Source organism: Melozone crissalis, unplaced genomic scaffold, assembly GCF_028551555.1.
Source record: "Melozone crissalis strain CALT ecotype California unplaced genomic scaffold, PUWL_Pcris_2 ptg000029l_1, whole genome shotgun sequence".
In the NCBI taxonomy this organism is placed as follows: domain Eukaryota; kingdom Metazoa; phylum Chordata; class Aves; order Passeriformes; family Passerellidae; genus Melozone; species Melozone crissalis.
Window position 1 is genome coordinate 16359089 of NW_026535807.1, and position 19073 is coordinate 16378161.

The 19073-nt window shown below is 39.4% G+C and overlaps 1 protein-coding gene across 6 annotated transcripts in view; it reads left to right on the forward strand.

The window, feature by feature from the left end:
- Positions 1-19073, forward strand: part of DOCK3 (dedicator of cytokinesis 3) — a 185773-nt gene that overhangs the window by 47827 nt on the left and 118873 nt on the right. For all 6 annotated transcript variants that reach the window (XM_054281259.1, XM_054281253.1, XM_054281254.1 and 3 more), the window contains exon 6: positions 12433-12581. In XM_054281259.1, the coding sequence (XP_054137234.1) occupies positions 12433-12581 (149 nt within the window). The remainder of the gene's footprint in view (positions 1-12432; positions 12582-19073) is intronic.

Sequence of the window (19073 nt, forward strand, 5' to 3'; positions counted from 1 at the left end):
AGTGATGCCTTTCAGAGATGAAGTGCTAATTCTTGTACCCCTTTAAACACATTCTTTGTGGTTTTTGATGACTTATCTCCTTGGTGAGGACAGGCTTTTTGGCTATTTATATAGAAACTGTGGAAAAGATTGACATTCAATACCTTTTTTTTGGGCTTTCCTACGTTTCAAACACTGTAGGGAACAGCAGATATTTTGGATATCCTTGAGTGGGAGATCACCAGAAATGGTTCTGTTGCCTGGTAAAGGTGTCAGGGGGAGTCAGGACTGTTCCTTTGCCTTTCAGGCAGGTTTAGCAGTTGGAATCAGCTGTGTCCTGGAGGGCCCTGCTCTGCCAGACGTGCCAGGCAGCAAATAATGCTGCTGACACTGCTTGGCTGTCATTTATTAACTGGAGCTTTTCACCAGTCTCCCTGTGCAGTGATGTTTTCCTTCTTTTCCATTTGGCTTTTGTCTGTGGAGCATCCTGAGCCCCGGTGAGAACGCCCAACTTCCACCTCAGAAGGTGACCCTATTTAAAATAGATGGAAAAAAACTCAGGAACTACCTGCACTCCACACTAACAGGAATGCTTTGGTACTGTTTTTTAGAATAATGAAATGCCCAGAGTCATAAAACATGTTTTTGTTCTGGCATTACTGGGATCTTTGTTTAAAATCTACAGTTTTAACAACTGCCAGCCACAGGTCCCTTTACAAATATTTGCACTGCTTTTGTCACATACATGAAACAAACATTTTTAAATCGAAGAGGCTGGAATTAATTCTTTATCCTGGGAGTTTTACCTGTTTTCTCTTAGCTTTTTATTTGTAATTCTGCCTCTCATCTTTGAACTATTTTAATTTTTTATTTACCAAAAACTTGAATATTTTACAGAGTGACTGAAAGCAAATATTTAAAAACAGGCTTTATTTATAATTTACATCCTATTTGCTGCATTCTTCTTTCCTTTTTTGTGCTTTTTGTTTAACTGCTAAATTGTAATTTGTTTTCACTCCTGCTGTATTATGGGATGGCTATCAGCTCAGTGCCAGAGTTTAAAGCTCCTCAGCTTCACATGTTCTTTCATGGGGTGAAGTAGCTTAGCTTGCATTTGAATCAGTTATTATTTTCCCAGTATTTTTCCTGAGGCCATGTGTGGAGCTGCAGAAGAAATGACTTGTTTATATAAATCTTACTTTGATGGATCTGGCTCCTCCTAACAGCATTTCTGGCTGTTCTGAAACCCGAACTCTTCTCTCACAGAGTAGCTGAGTAGATCCTACAGTGTAATTCCATTTGTTTTTTGTTCTCTGGAGGCATCATCCCCAAAACATGGGGGTCTCTGCACCTGAGCACAGCCACCACGGCCTGCAAGGCTCAGAACTGTCCTGGCTTCCCCAGTATTCCTCCTCTCACAAGTTTTGTGTCCATGACCCCTCTGAGATGGAGGCTGTAGGAAAATGCTGCTGGTCATTACCACAGCTGCTATTCTGATCTTCCTCTTTAGAAACCTTTTGTTCATTATGTATAAACACTAAAATCCAGACTTGAACAAGGGAGAGAACAGTTACATAGTCACTGGTAACAGCTGCTGGTTCAAGCATGTGTATCCCTTTATTCTGGACCTCATTTCTCCTCCTGTCATGCTCCAAATTAGGAACATCAGAGATGTTTTGCAGAAATGAGCTGTGGCTCCTGCATTTATTTTCTCTCTCTTTTTTTTTTTTTTAATAATGGTGGGAGGCACAAAATGTGTCTGAGCCACCATTGAGCATTACTGTTAAAACTGTTGATAAATCAACAGGAGTTTGCATATACTGAAATAGCTCAAAGAGCCATAAAGAATCATTACTTCAGTAATGAGAAAATCCTCATGTGTAATGGAGTTTTGATTTTCATACTCTCACAATTTTATGTTTCGTTTCTGGTGTTGAAACAGAAATAACTGCATTATAATGCACAATAGAAACAGAAAATTTTGGAATTGTAGGTTTTTTAAGTTAGAAAACAATTTGGGTGATCAGCTTCCCTTCCAAAAAATCCTGAGCTTCCAAATAAAGTGTACATAATTTCAGCGCATCTTAATCTCAGAAAAGAGTTGTGCTGTTTTTTGAACTCTGCCAAGTTATTATTTTATATATCTATTTTATAAAGACAAAATTAGGGCTTCCAGGAAGGATTAGAGTTGTACTAAACATCTGTGTGGAGCAGTAGAAGTGGATCAATCCCTATTGGAACTGCTGGTAAATGTGCTACTGATTCCCTTGTGAAGGATTTTCCTCTGCTGGGCAGTGGTCTCAGACTTTGCAAACCCACAGACTTTTTTCCTTAGAACTGTTCCTTTGAAGCTGAAATTTTCTCTTTTAGAGAACTGAAAATTACTGGAACCTGAGAGGCATAGTTGAAATGGCATTACTGTTTTGAATTTCCATTATACAGTTTAGTTGGAAAACCACTGAAATCCAGTCAGCAATTTTCTTTAGGGATTCACAGAAATGTTGGAAGACAAATGGTGGCACCATGCCCAGGATCATTAATTACAAAATGCACTAATCAAACCAGTTTGCAAATAATAGTCTGTGTTCTGTATTTTGTGGGAATAATGGTGTGTGTTTTGCTTGTGGTATTCTTTCTTAGTGTTTTAAGTGCCCCTAATGCTACTTTAAAATGGCTTTTGGCAAAATCTTCTCTAACATAATGAACTTATGTTATATGACCCACAGGGACCCTGACAGAGACAAAGAATTGTTAAAAATGTTCAAGATGACTCGTACTGACCCTGTCCTGCAGATTTTGGGACTTCTTTTGAACTTTTTTCTCTGAAAAAATTGCTGTTTGTCAGGCCCAAAGCACTAATACTCCTTCTAGAGCCCTCCAATGTGTGAATGAGAATATTAATTTTGTGCCCTGTGGGACAATGTGTGAGAGGAGCTGGGAAAAGGGTGAAAGTATCAGGTTGTATCCTTGAACCCCACTGGATGTGAAGTTCGCTGTTAAGAATGTAAATAGCATTGGAAGAGCAGATGTTTGATTTAAATGCAGTGGAGATGCCTAAGGGAGAAAGTATTTTTCAGCTTGAAAATTTGGCACAGTAAGGCACTGCTAAAGGGAAACTATTTATCTGACAGAACTTGGAATATACTGTAATCAGTTTGGATTTCTTCAGAGATATTTATCATGCAAGTTCTAACTTAGCATCACTATTATCAATTAGTTTGGGTGTTAATTATTTATTAAGACCACTTCAATAAATATGTCATGTTTATGCAAAGTGTAAACAAAAGTATTTAACTCTACTTTAAAACTGATATGAAAGGTAATATAATTCTCTGTCATGCAGAAAACAACCTTAAAATACTGATTTTGGTGGAGGGATGTGTTGTATTTGCAAAAGAGTGTAGCTGTTTAGTTATGGGTAGGAAGATTTCTTCTGAATACCTTCATTTCTTTTGAATTTAAATGATAGTAAAAAGTCTTCTGACAGTGTGGAATATAGGGGCATCCACACTTATCCAGTAGTGCTTCAGTTTCTTTTAGAGCAGAATGTTTTTGTTTGTTGCTTACAGCTGCATAGCACCAGTCAGTATCAAATGCAGCATCTTCCTCAAGTCCTGCAGGTTTAGATCTTTGGCAGGTGAAGGTCACACAGGTTCCCCTTTTGCAGTCCAGCAGGATAAGGGGGGTCTGCTGGCACTCAGTGCTTCCAGCAGGAGCATTTTGGGTGGCTGTGCTGAGATCCCAGCAGGAGGCTGGCAGTGCTCCTCCAGCCACATGTACCAATATTCCAGGCCTTGTGGGAGCAGAATTTCTGATGGGAGAAGAAATACCTTTGCTGTATTTCAGGACCATCAGTTCTCCCTCTGGAAGAGCCCACATGATTCAGCAAATGTTTTTTGGAAAGGAAAGGTCCATTATGTTGTGGTTTTAATATAAGCAGGAGACACAAGTGTATGAGGAAAATGGAAGGTGATGGTGAGAGCAGGGAACATTTGGTACCAATTCTAGTTCTGCTTATTAAAGCTCCTTCACTGCTGGGACCTCATGTTTACAAACGGGGGAAGACACTTTGGGGATGTGAAGGTCAAAGGTGTCCTTAGCAGCAGTGACCTGGAGATGGGAGAGCTCAGGATGCTGAGGGGAGGGAGCAGGACAAAAAGCAGGATAACAACCTGAAAAAAGATCACAGTGGGGAAAAGAAATCTCTTCCTGTTTTTGGGCTCTTTCCTTGGTGTATTGTCTTTCAAAAGGCTAACTTATCATATCTAGTCTTGTTAGTCATACTTCTGAAGAAATATGATAAAGCAGAATGTGTTGCCTTCGTGTTCTGTCCCGACACATCTGTGTCATGATGGAGGCATTCAAGACTGGAGGGAATCATCCTTAATAAAATAGCAAAAGCCTTGCATGCATATGTTTTTTCCTCAGAATGGAATTTTATCCTAAATGGTACATTCTTACATTTAAGAATGTCTAGAACAAGATGTTCTTATAACATAAAAACAAATAAGTACATTCAACATCCAAAGGATTTGGAACTGAATTAAATCAATGTAATATGAATTGAAAAGGGGTGTTAATGTCACTTGTTTTGCAGTATTATCAAAATGAAGAATTAAACCTCTAAGTTTATCCCTTTCAAGTCCATTTCCATAAGCTTTGTTAAAAGTTTATGATGATGTTAGGAAATGAGGTTAATGCTGCCGTTGCTCCTAAAGGTTTAGGAACTCAATTCACTCTCAGCCCAGCAGTGGAAAGCTGCAGGCTGTGCCACAGTCTCCTTAGGTGAGGCTTTCTGCAGCCCTCAGCTGTCAGCAGCCAGGGTAGGGCTGGGCTGTAGACAGAGGGCAACTTTAGGGTATTTCTTCAACCAATTTTTTCCTCTTGTCATAGTAATTATCCCACAGAGCCCCTTATATTTTTCCTGGAGAAGATACAAAGTCTCCCTTCTTTGTATCCTATTTTTTCTGTTAATCAAAAAAGCTAAACAACAGTAATTAACCCCAGAATACCTGGCTCAGGCTGGCCAAGGTGCATTTCCTGGTGATGATGTTTAAGAGTAGCAGCAGCATATGAATACTGGTAGTGAGAAGTGTCAGACACCAGAATTGTCGTAGATTTGTTTTAACTTCTTTCTGTAACTATTAGATGTTGTCATTTTGTACTTGTCCCAAGTTGCTGTATTAGACAACTCAGGCATCTGAAGCTGTAAATAAGGAAGAGATATGAGAGTCAAGATGCACATCTTGACTGCCAGGGAGTGTAATAACTTGTACTCAGAGCTATTTACATGTGTGGCATAATTGATGTTTAGAGTGGAGAAGTTGTTTGTACTCTACTGAGTTGCTATAAATAAAAATAGGCTCTGAATTGCACATTAGTGTGAGTTAATCATTTAAGGTCTGTGAGGTGATACAAACAAATAGGAGAACATTTGTCTTCTTGAAGAAGAGCAATAGATTGGGACTAACCCTTTGTAAAAACATTTTTCTTCGTAATATTCTGTGGAGAGCTCTGAACTGAGATGGGTTGATTTGTTAGAGAGTATTGTGACAACAGGTTTAAATAGTACCCACTGTCCCTCACAGCAGATCTGAGGAAAAGCTTTTTCAAGGCAAAAGAGCTTTGCTGTCATTGTGAGGATTGTCCTCCTGTGTCCTGCTGTTCCTTAAGTGCTGCTGTGGCTGCAGTGCTACCTGGGCTCCCCTCTGCAAGGGGTTTAAAGCTGTGAAAGGCTGTAGGGTGTTTGTTTGGTTTGCAGAAGATAAAAGATATTACCAGGTTTTGGGTGTGTTGGCAGATAGCTTTGATTTAAATACACCATTTTGATTTCGGAGCAAAACAAACCATTATTGGTTTTGGTTTATCGTAAAGAATTTGAATACATTTAATTTATTTTTTTTTAAATGTACAATCCAATCCAATGGAGTTCTGAAATTATTTTGGAGGCAATCCAGTTGTTGCTTTGCTGCACAAGGTTTCTGGTAAAGCATATTAAATGCTCCTCAGGAGAGGGGGAGGTCAGCACAAGCACTGCACAAATGGAATTTCTAATACATTTAGGAGACATGGGGGGAATAAGGAGGGGTGAGAAGTTTGCATATGCACTGCTAGTATGAGGTGCCTGGATCCAATCAGCTTCTCTGTGATTTAGGGCTTCATATCACAGGCTTCATTCTTCTGAGAATTTAGTTTTATTTTGCAGCTCAGGGAAAGCCAGGATTGTTGCTTTCTCCTTGGATTGTTGCCAAGAGTGCAAGGAACCTTTTTGTGAAGTTACTGATGTAAATTCAATATATCTTTCAGCTTTTGAGCTATTTGGAAGAAGCATAAGGACATAGTATATCTAGAAAAAAATTACTACTGAAGTATGATATATGGTAATTCAGGCAGGTTATTTAATCTAATAGAAAGGAAAAGCTTGTAGCAACATCTCTGTTTATCTTGTACAGGCTTTGTTTTGTTGGTTTTTCTCTGTTTTTGCTTTCTTTATTGATGCTACATCATTCTTTTTACTGCTTAAGTTCTTCCCTTGTCACATGTCAGTATTTTAAGATATTTTACTCATTTTCAATAGCAAAAGTCTGAAGAAGTTATTTTTTCTGTCTCTCTGATTACTGGGCTTTATTACAAACTGTAAATTGAAATGCCCTCTGTGAATACAGTAGAGAATAAATTTAGATAGATTTTTATTGGAGTATATAATTTCTGTTTGAAGATGAAAGTTATGAATATTCATAAGACAAAATAAGTACAATTCATGATAATGCATCCTTATGAATAAATTGACGACTAATAAATAGAGACTTTCAGGGTAGAAGAATGAAAATAAACCTAAACTGAGATGCCTTTCTCAATCTGTTACTTGATTTGGAAGACTTATGTTGTTTATTGGGCTTGACAATTGTAGAGGCCTTTTCCAACCTTAACATTTCTATGATCCAGTGACTCTCAGTGTTTAATGGTGTCCTGTCAGAGAGGGGTAAGCTCAAACCCAGCCTCCTCTGGAAACCCCAGGATGCTGCCTCAATGCTTAGTAAATGGAGTTAATAGTTTTAATTAGGAGATGTTGTAATTTCTTAACTTTATTCTTGCTGGATGTCATTTTCACTTATTTGTTGTTTGAATTTTTTAAGAGTTTTTAAAGTCCATTTTAGTTCTGTAATCCAAGAGGACCAGCTGTCTAGGCACATATGGAGAACTGATGAATATGTGCAAGTATTAATTGTGTTCTCAAATTGCTTTTTCTGTGAGTGCCAGTCAGGACACCTGTGTACTGTCCACATCTCCCACACAAATTTTTAGCTCTTGCCTATTTTTGTGACAACTTTGTGTTGACCTGTAGTCTGACCTTTATTGATCAACAGGCACTTGATGTATTAATACTCTAATTCAATAGGCGAAGTTTAAGGTTTGCATAGTAATAATATTACAGATTTTGTGTAACAGTAAACTATAAATATTGCAAAGATCTTTAAATTGCAACAGAGTTTTAATACAAAGTAATTTGCTTAATTAAAATCATCCTGACAAAACTGAGAAGAAAGGCAGGATTTTTGTGTTGTTTCTAGCTTTAGTATTTCCTTTCATGTGCTGATGGTGCTTGCAGGCTTTAATATCTAATGTAGATACCAAAATCCATAACAAGGAACCTGGGAAAAGCTGCTCACTTGCTTTTATAAGGAAAATAATTTTTTGCGCCCTTCTCCCCCATTAAAGCTTAAGGCAGTTTTATAGGGAATGTCTTAAGGGACTGCTCTTGAGAGAGGCAAAATCCTGACTTTACAGTGGTGGTAAATGAAGTCATGGTAACAAAGTGCCTATAAATAGGTCATTGCTGTAATATACCGGTCTGTTATATATTTCTATATGATGTGGAATTTATTTAGAGAAGATGACAGAGGCAGCCATGGTGTTCCAAAGGCACCTGAGGGAACGCAGGGAAGCGGGGCCTGCTCTGTGCTCGGCTGTGTGGGGTCTGGCCCAGTCGGGATCCCGAGCTCTGTGCCGGGTGCTGGCCTGGGATGGCGCGAGGGGAGAGGCCGGTCCGGGCACGGCGTGAGGGGAGAGGCCGATCCGGGGATGATGTGAGGGGAGAGGCTGATCCGGACATGATGCGAGGGGAGAGGCCGATCCCAGCTGCCCCCACAGGGCTCATCCCAGCTGGGGGGCTCTGGGACAGTAGCTTTGGGGCAGGGAGGTGAGGGGGAAAGGGGAGAAGCAGCCCCACAGACACTGGAGCTGAGCAGGGGGACGTGAACAGCCAATGGAGATGGGATCCATGCTGGGATTCGCACTGGATCTGTGTGGGCAGAACTCACCTGGTACAAGGGTAAAGTGGAAGGAAAGAGAGAGAAGCAGGGCAGAGCTGCCATGGACTGACCCCTCCGTTCTGTCATGGTGGGGATGAAGTGATTCTGTGAAGGATGGAGGAGTGTGGGAGTAAAGGAAAAAAATGCTGGGCTTGGGAAGGGGGTGCTTGAGGACAAGGGCTCTTTGTGTCTTCGTATCTCCCGCCCGACTCTGTTGGAATGGCGATAAATAAATTCCCTGAGAGAGTTCTGTTGTGCTGGGATGCTGGTAGGTGAGTGAGCTCCCTGTCTTTATTTCAACCCACAAATATTGTCATTTCCTCCCCCTGCCCTGGTCTGTGGGAGAGGGGCCCGGTGGGAGAATCGCCGTGTCAAAAACGAGAGCAGGCTCCCGGTACTATAGTGATTTCAGCATTTATTATAAGAAAAAGAAAGGCCTAAAGCAAGGGGGCCTGCGGGCCAAGCAGGAGCGGTCCTGTCGAGGATGGAGCTGCGCCGGTGCTGGGGCTGCTCAGCAGCGATGGCCCCGATGTTCCAGAGGGAGCGGCACGGATTCAGTGGGTCAGAAGCCCCTTTTAATCTTGTTTTTTGTCACTTTAGATTGGTTTCTTTTTCTGTCCTTCATTTGCATGAAGGTTTAAGGGGCTCGATTGGCCCATTACAGTTCGGTCCTGGCTGGCTCGTTTCGTGTGGGCTGATCCACTTTACTTAGGTGTAATACGGTACGGTGAGTACCGTATTTCTTATAACTACTCTTTAACCTCTTTTACAATATAATAACCAAACTACATGCTTAACGATCTATCAATTATTTTACAACAGTTTATAACTTATTTTTAGCACTCCACACCAAACCCACCTTTTGGCGTTTGAACTCCACAGAGTTAATGCAGAGTCCCTGAAAGAAAAAAAATACTGCCAGAATTCCACTTTTTGATGCATAGCTGCACATCTGAAGATTATCTAAACATTGATTAGCGTGACTTGTTAGTTATAACGGATCAAAGAAATAGAGCACGTGTTTTCGTGTCTGGGGATAGTAAAATGAGGCAAGAAGATGTGTTAGAGGACTTGTGTTGCTTGTGAGGAGAGTCCCAATTCATTAAAGCTATCCAGGTTCTTTGTTTGTGACTCATTTTAGTTATTACCATAAAAGTTCTGCAGAAATACTTAATTTTATATTCCAGATTTGCCAAATGTGTTTATAAATGCACATAGCAGGGCATTCTGCATGGACTGATAAGGTGCTCTTTGCTTGGGAGCTTGTGATAAAGTCAGCTGAAAAAATGAGAGGTTAGAGATTGTATGAAAATTAACTGTGAAACAGAATGAATGTTTACACATCAGACTAACTTGCACATCTTTTATTTAACTACTAACAAGATGATAAAGGTTCAGGTTTATTTATGGTGCTACTCTTAACTGAAATGGAAGGATTTTAATGCTTAAAATTTGGGGGAGCAGAGGGGGTTGTTTCTTAAATGTGGTGTCTGGGGCAATCTCTAATACAGGTTTTTTACACAGGGGTAGGAATCCTGAGTAACTTAGCTTACTGTTGAATTTTGAAGGGTTTTTTTTTTCATCTTGAAAGAGAGAAGTCATTAAAATGTGAGTATCTTCTTCCTTCCTTCTCTCCCATGTGAAGCTCATTAGTCCCTGGGCTCCTATAGTGTGAGGAGGGATGTTAGAAACTGATTTTTGACTGCTTCAAACTCCCTTCTGCCTGCAAGCCTGGAATTAAGCCACTTTCAATTCTGTTCTAGCTCTGCTTTCTCTCTCATGAGCTTTTTCCTTCACTATCATGCATATTGCATCTATGGTTCTTTGTAACAGTTTCCCTGAGATCACAGCCACAGCCCTGCTGCCTTTCACTTTCTCTTCTTCCCTTCCTTGCCCTGCACCCTGGGCTTTCTGGAAGGGTACCCTGTGTTTAGCTCTCTCTCAATACTTGTGCATTCAGTTTAAAGCAGGTGAAGCACTTGTGTTCTGTAGTCTCCTTTATTTGTATTTAAAGTACTTCTGGTACTCCTTGGCTTGTATAAAATGACTGTTTAAACATAACCATAGAACATACTGTAATTTAACCAGCATGGTGTTCTGGACCTGCCTGCTTGGATAGCCTTAAACCACATTACAGGAGTGAGAAAGACCCTCTCTTAGCAGGTTTACTTGGGAAGTCTGAACATGATGGTTTGGGACCTAATTCTCATGATAATTTCATTCCCAACTGGTTTGTTATTAAAATATACCTAATTTGCCATTTTGATGCTACCAAGCTCAATTGTTTTCATCTTGTGTTTTAGAAAGTGACAGCCTTTTATTGCTCACATAAATAGCATATAAAATGGCCATTTCCCATACCTACTGTCATTGGCAGCTTATATAGGGTTTACTTGTGACCACATTTAGTAATAAAATCTGAACAAAATGGAGTCATTTTAAGCTTATCAGCTATGCATGATTATCTTCCTTGCATAAATTTTTTCAGCCCCAGAAATTTATGTCTTTCTCTCAGGTCTAGTGTCTGTTTTTCTTTCTTTCAAGTGGGACCAAAACCAGTATTGATGCAGAGTTGAAAGATTGTGCATCTTTTCATCTCCAAATTGTTTGATAGGAACAACTGATGATGCCATCTGTGCTTAACCTGCTTCAGCAAAACAGATGTGTAATGAGGTTCAGAGAAATTAAAAAATGCTTATCAAAATGGATTGCATTGATGTCTGTTTTCCTAAGTCATGCAGATCTAGTGGTCTTATAGGAAAACAAACTCAAGTAGGTGGAAGTTCTTTTTTCATCTCATCTCAGCTATTTTTGGTAAACAAGTGAAAAACACTTGTTCTAATAATGTATTGCAACAGAAAACAGTTATGTTTCTCTTTGTGGATGTTCCCCTCTCAGATGTAATCTGGGTAGATGCAGGTGTCTGTGTTTAGAGGGCTTTTATAACCCACTCATGTAGAGGCAGAGATGTGATCGAGGCACTGCCAGCTGATCCAGTCTCCATGTCAGTCCATCCACTCGCTGTTTTCCCAAGTGACATTCAAACACTTCAGGCTTTGCAGAGCCAAGGGATGGAGCTCAGCTGTTCAAAGAACAGCATCCAGCTGCATCTGGAGATCTTTTTTTCCTTCTTGGGCTCATCTTTTGTGGCACCTTGGCTATTTTATGCAGTATTGGAGACTGGATGGAGATGAGCCCCCTTGACACACAGTCCTGACCCAGCACAGAGACAAAAGGGACAAATGTCCTTATTTTATGAGTGGCCTTGGTTGTTGGCCTTAAACTTTCCTTTTTGGGAAATTCACATACTTTTTTCCCCTGCAGGAAATAACTATATTTCCACTTCTGTCTGATTTTGGGGAATTTGGTTTTGGTGATGTAGGTTTTTTTTCCATAATGGAGTAAAACCAATTTTTTTGGAAAGGATTCCAGTGTTAGTTGGGGAAATTCTTGGGGGTATTTTGTGTTTGTCTTTACTGATAGTGGTGGTGTGGGGGTTTTATATTATCTATGGTAATTTTTTTCTTTCAAAGTAGTTTTCCTGGTGGATTTTATCATTAATTACTTTAGTCCTTTTTAGAGTGCCAGGTAATGAATTTTCAAACACCCACCCCCCTCATACCTGGCTGAACTTTGGTAACTAGAATATCACAAATAATTTCAAAATGCTTTTTTGTTGTGGTGACTCATTGCTGACTGCTCAGAGCCATTCACTTAGCTGCTGACAGAAGTAAACTTTTTCACCTCTATCACTTTAAATCTAAAATTTTACATTTACTGTATGATTGGAATAAGCGATTCCTGCTGTGCCTAATGAATCCTCTTATTCAGCATTAGGTTCCATCAGAAAATGGACCTCTTAGCAGATTGAGCCTAAACCACAGGAATAAGAAGTTATTTAGTATGAATTGCATCAGTTAACTCTACTTTTTGATGTAAATATTTTAAGGCTCACAAAAACTGATGTTCCTCTAGGGTAATTAAATGAAAATTGGGTAACTTATTAATCTCTCTCTTTCTCTCTCTCTTTCCAAACTTATTCTCTCTCCCTCTCTTTCTTTCCCCTGTTTTTTCCCCCCTCCTTGCCTCTTTCCTTTTCTCTCTCCCTCCTCCCTCTCCTCCCAAAAATGTGCCTTTACAGAAGCATAAGGTGGATCTTTTCTACAAGCTGCGGCACGTGATGAACGAGCTCATTGACCTCCGCAGGCAGCTGCTCTCGGGCCACCTGACCCAGGACCAGGTGCGAGAGGTCAAGAGACACCTCACAGTGAGGCTGGACTGGGGCAATGAGTAAGTACTGGCTCCTGTTTCTTCTCATTCTTCTCAAGTAACTGTTGCTAACAAAACCCTACTCAACATTTTCTTTCCAATAGTATTTGTGCACAGGGAGAAATTGGGATTATTTGAAAATCAAGTATAACTTTTTCCTGAATTTATTGCCTTCTACAGGGAGTTTTGCTCTTGGTGTGAAATGAGCTGTTTACCAGTAGGCCTTTCCAAGGGTTTCCTGCACTTCTAAAAGGATTAGGTCACTTCACTAACTTGGTATCAACCTAGAGAATATTAGGCCTGGGAGGATGTGCTCAGAGGTACTTAAAGTAGATTTTTCTTCCATTAAGGAAATATTTTAATGCTTGTTGCAAAAAGTAGAGAATCTCACAGTTAACCAGGGACATGGGAGCTGAGGCTGTGATATTTAGACTTTTTGTATCATGACACTTCTCAGTGGTTTAGTCATCTTGGTCAGTTCCATGGCGATTTTGTGGAGAGGTTCTTTTAAAGGCAAAGATAGCTGCAATTCATTCACACAGAAGTGATGATAAATTGTCATGAGGCAACAACCAGCCCTTGGCCAGACTTGTGTGTTCTGGGATATGGATCAGACAGGTAAGTTGTACATGACACACGTGACACTCACTCTCAGACAGAGAATTTCCCTGTGGGAGTGGGATTAGTGCTAATGAGCATGTGGGAGTGGGGAAGAGTCCTGTAAGTTGACAGCTAAGGAGAAGATCCCAGTGTTTTTCATTAAGCTGTGTTTGATTCCATTCCTTGGTCACCTACCTCAAAACCCCCTTGAGGAACATACCTGAACACCCTGATAAAGGTTTAGCAGCCTCTTTGCTGCACTTCATTTCTCTCTTGTTGAGAGAAAGCTCTGAAGGACATAGACCAATAGATTGCATCCAGTCTTTCTGCAGTGCAGAATTACAGACATTTTCCATTCTTATTCCCAGTGGAGTAAATAGGAACCAAGAGATTGTGTTTGAGCATTACGCCTGCCTGGTTTTGCTCAGAGTTTATGATCAAATTAGCAACAGGAAGCTGCAGAAATGCTGTGAGGCTAAAAAAGGATGAGGAGAGCAGAGAGCAATGCAGCAGTGAAGAGAATAGGTTGTTCCATGAGGTGCCTGTAGGCCTTTTTTGATGTAAAACCATTAAATAGGAATGTAAACCATTAAATAGGAATGTAATTCAAACTATAAAGGTAAATCTAATGCATGACAATTATGGAGAAGTCTCAGTGAAATTAGTAAATATGTTCAGGATTATATTCATCTACTCAGGATGCTTGTTTAGCAAAAAAAAAAAATCTGTTTCTTACTGCAGATATTAAAATCACTAGAGAAAGAGATGCATGATATCAGAGATATATGCAGTATTTAAATGTAAATGTCTGGGGCTTCAGGGGTGTTTCTGCAACATCATTTTTTTTCCACAGAATTTCTGGAAGAGTTTTGCCACTTTGTTCTATCCCCCTCTCTGAGGTTTATCACAAAACTTATGACCACCTGTGTTAATCTGCTAAAACACTAATGAATTTCATAGACATATGCACATAGTACTGCCCTTTCTCAAGTATTATAAAAGTGTTAGTTGCTATTCTGTCATACTTGAGATTTGCAAATAAAAGAAATTTAAAACATTGTTATTAATGTGCCTTAATGTTGTCTGAGAAGATTGAGTTCCCTGCAGTTTGAGCAGGGCTGTAATTACTCAAGACAGAACAATGTAACAGGAGATATTCCATTGCCAGGCAGCTTGCAGGAAGTAGTCATCTCACACATCTAATATACAACATGTTTGCTTATTTAGTTAGACATTCTTTTTATCCTCACCTTGATCATCAGTGAATTGTATTATTTGGGAAGGAGTGATGCAAACATGAAACTCCTACTTCTTGTCATCACCGATTACTGATTGTTTTCACTTTGTTGAACTGGTACAATTTTCCCTAAAATACACTGGCAGTGGCTCTGGAATTCATCCCTTGTGTCCTGGTAGGAGCTGGTGGAAATCAAGGGACAGATACCCTGTTTGAATGAATAGCTACAGGTTGCTTTTTTAGTGAAGGAGCTCATTTAGGCTGTTTGAAAACCTTCTATTTGCTTCATTTTCTGTGCTTGCTGTAATTAATAAGAAGTTTTGTTCTGTAGTTTGGCCTATTAAAATGTGGGAACATTATTTAACAATAATTGCTGCTAAACCCCTGTATTGTTGCTAATCATTTTGCTAACATAATACTGATTGCCCCTTCCTATAGCCATTCCAATTTCTGTTGCTTACACATTCTCTCTCCCCTGTACAAAAGAAAGGACCTGGACTCCTCCTTTTTTTCATTCATTCATTCCTGCTTTCTTCCTTGTTCCAGTTACCCCCAGGTAGTTTAGGTTTGTACACATGCAGGGCTGACATTGCTGCTACAGAGGTTTTTGTATTTCCCAGTCAGAATTTAGTACCTTCAGAAGAGCACCTTGATGGTTTTAGACTTGCACTTTTAAGCATCTCTGTGTATTTTTGTACAGCCAAAATTTTATCTGCTGTTTTCTTTCCTGTTTATCTTGCTGGGTTTTATACAGAATATTGCAAATACTTCTGCTTTCTAGCAATGTTTCATTCTGATACAATTGGCCATAATATTGATCTATGGAAGGCTGAAATGCTATTGGAAGTGTCCAATGGTCTGTGAATAACAAGGCAAAAGTTGTAAAGCATGAAGCAATTGTTATAAAGCTTAAGTGTGCTATTTATCATCTCATTTAAATCACATTATAAAGTTGAATCTTCAGTTCTTCATTTTCTATCATGTTTCAAATCAAACAGATACTTGATTTTGAAATTTTTGTTTAGGTTTTTGCTTCTACATGAATGGATAAGTCTTTCCACTTTCACTGTTGCTTAGAGTGGGAAACCAGAGTGCAGCTTTTTTGCTGATGAGGAGCTGTTTCATTGTGGAGACTTTTGCATCAAAAACAGATGAAGGAATCTGCCTGACAGAGCTTCTATTTGAAATGTGAATCCTCTGCTTCTGCTTCAGTGCCAAAAGCTAATTGCAGCAGTATGTGCAATACCTTGTGTGCCAGAAAGGCAGATGAAGCTTTCTTCAAAGTAATTCAGCTTGAAAATCAGAGGTCATCTCACCTGATCTTCAGGACTGGTTCTTTCAGATTAATGTAGCATCTGTCAGGAGATTACCAGAAAGCATCCAGCTCTCCTTGCATACTCAGGGAAGACACTTCCTTCCCTATAAATGTGGAATATATATTCTGTGTTTTGGGTCAGAAACAGAGAAAGGAGGGGGAGCCACCAATACCTTGATATTTTTGACAGATAAAAGCCATAAACAAGATGAGTTTGTAGGCTTTTATTACTTTTTAGTCAAAGGTTATTCTCTTTTGCCCATAAAATGTTATTAAAATCATTGCATTAAAAGAAATTTTCCAAATAGTTGCCATAAATTCTGCACAGAAAGATCCACAGGTAGCCAGAAAGTAAAAATGAGTGTTAAAAAAAGAAAAACAAAGGGCAAAATATTAGCAATATATCTTTTACACTGTCATACAGAGAAAATGAAACACACTTTTAAGGTCATGGTTTTTCTCCTGCCTGAGAATTGCAGTTGGAAAGCCTGCAGCAGCTGGTTAGTGCCTACTAACTACTGACATCCATAACTGTGGGGGGCAGGAATTGTGTGATCTAGTGAAGTCAGCACAGTCTTGAATTTCAAAAAGCCCTAAATTTCAGTGCTCTCACTCACAGATTATTTTGGGGCTTGGACTGATTTATCCTCTTGTCATATTTTCTTGACATAAAAGGAGTAAGAATGACTTTTTGGTAGTATTGTAACAATGAGCTTAAAGTTAGTAAAATGCACCTGGAGATAAGAAGTGAAAGTACAGATGATACCTGTTTGGAGAATTAAAGGCAGTTTTATTGCAGTAGCTGTCATTACATCAAAGGAGGTCAAAACAGGAATAACCAACTTAAATAACCATGAAGAAATGCCTTTAAGAATTGCAGGAAGAGCAGCTGCCATTTCTGTCTGAACGTGCAGCATCTTTCCTTGGAGTAATGATTGAGTTGGCATTAAAGGTGTCAGGAACTTTGCTGAAAGTCTTTGAGGAAAACCTGAATAACCTCTCTCTGTAGCCTGATACTGCCATGCTCAGAAGTATTTGCTATACTTCCCTTTTATCAGTTCCTAACTAAGATTATTTACCTTCATCTCATCATCCTCATTTTAAGAAATCATTTCCTGTGTGGCATTACATCAGTACTTTACTAATTTCTTTGTAGATTGCAGTCCCTGCAGTTTTTTGTATAACTGAACTTAATTCTGTCAAAGAAAACTATTGAGTTGTATTAGCAGAGTCTCATTTTGACAAGCATGGTTTGTTTTTTCATGTACTTAGTTTTCTGTGGATTTCTGTATTGTATTTCCTTCAAAGTCCATTTTAAAGTCTGTACATAGTTTATGTGAATCGCTGCTAGCATCATTTTCTTTCCCTTCACCACCTTTATTTGTGTGAAAGAAATATAAATTATATTAAGTAAGGCTTTGATATATTAAGAGAAAGAATAAAAGAAAAAGTGGTGGCTGCAAAATTAAAGCTGGAAAGGTTGAGGTAAAGTAGATGTTTTTGGAGCAAAGGGGATGAGATCTTGCACCCTCCAGAGAAGTAATGAGCTCTCCCAATCTGTTCTTCAAGACTGAGTTTGCATCTGAAAAGTTTTTGGGTTTTTTTACATCAAATGCCATATTTCTTCAAGGTTCTTTTAGGAAGAGTTGTGCTGACTTGTGGTTTTATGAATTCTAAATGCCGTGGTGTTTGTATTGTAAATAAGTGAACGTACTGGAAATTAGGACTGTTCCTCAAAATTTCCATTAAACCTAAGTTGGTTTTTTTCTAGAAGCCCAGGTAACCTTGAGTTGTGTGTCCATCCCTTTCACTATTAAAAAGCCCTCTATTTTTGTCAGTTGGCTTGATTTCATATTACTTGAGAGAAAATTATCTAGAGATTCCAGGTGGTGGGTTTTTAAAATTTTTATCCCCTAAAGAAAGAAAAATCATGAAGACTTTTATGTAGATGAGGACAGTGTCTAAATGCCAGCTGGAGGTGTCCCAAACAGATGCAATCAAGAGGTAATTGATAAGCTTGGGGATATTTTGTAGGTATGCTTGGGAAATGTTTTTGAAGGGCAGTTCAGTGTGAAGGCAGAATAGAAGAGCACAAGCATTTGCTGGTAAAAGGAAGAATTGTGGAGACAGGAACTGTCAAATAAACAAACCAGCACATTATGTAATTTTTATGCATGCTCTGTTTTGGAGAAATACTGCCTGGCAGCTGGGGCTCTTCTATCCCCCAGTGTTTGATAATAGAGAAGGAAAGTGGGCCACTGACTGTCACTGCCATCTCCAGCATTATCTTGTCAGTCCTTCACAGGCAAAAAATAATTGATACAAATTGAGTGTACAAACCTGGCCTTCCACCTGCACAGTAAATGGCTGCATGTTTGTGCTCCAGCCAAGACACCCTTATTTGCTGGGAGCAAGTGTTGTGCAGGATTAACATAGTATTAGAGAATGAGAATCTTCTGGGCTGAAAATCCATGGTGTTAAGGGATTTAACTAAAAATAGGGTATTAGATAAGTTTCACAGGGATGCTGCTGCAGTTGTGTTGAACATTATTAAGCAGAAGATAATACTTTTGTCATGTTCTGAGTAATGAGTGCAGGCACTGCTTCACCCCAGCTCTCCAGAGAGCTGAAATGATGTGAAGAGAACCTGGTCAGGCTGGGATTGGCTTGGCCAGGTTTTCCTGGAGAACTTTAACAGAGCTCAGTGACTGCCCTGGAACTGCAGTGCACACACAGTGGCTTTGATGGTGTCAGTAGGGAATTGTCTGTTCCTATCTCTGTGCTGGGGGGAAATCCCTTTATCAGTGTACTTCAGGCTGGGAGTGTGCACACATGTGAATGACAGGGTGTTTTGGAGGTTGTTAGATACATTCAGGAAAGCTTCTGGGAATGAATTTGATGAGCAGTAACATTAAAAAAAAAACCAAACTTTGCAGTGATCTCTGACTAATTTTACCATTTTTTGTATTATATTTTTTAACTTTCTGTGATAAGTAGGCTCAACGGGCAGCTGCAGGTAAGGATTACCTAGTGTGTGCTTATTTTAATCTTTTTCATTTGGTAAATAGATGCAGTCATTTTCATTGTTGCAGCTGCAGTTTTCAAATACTGGTCCTGGGCCACAGATACTTGTGTTTGATAGGTTTAATCAAAACAAAGTGTGAAATCATTACTTTCACAATGTAGCATTAGAATTTAGAATTTGGTATTTGACATGAAACTGCATTGGAGAAGGAAAGCTGCTCCCTTTTTTCCACTGAAAATATAATTGATTTGAGCAAAGAACTGAGAACTGGAAATTCCAGTTGGTCAGTAGGGGGTTTCAATGACCATACAGTGCTGCCAGGGCAAGTGAACAGGG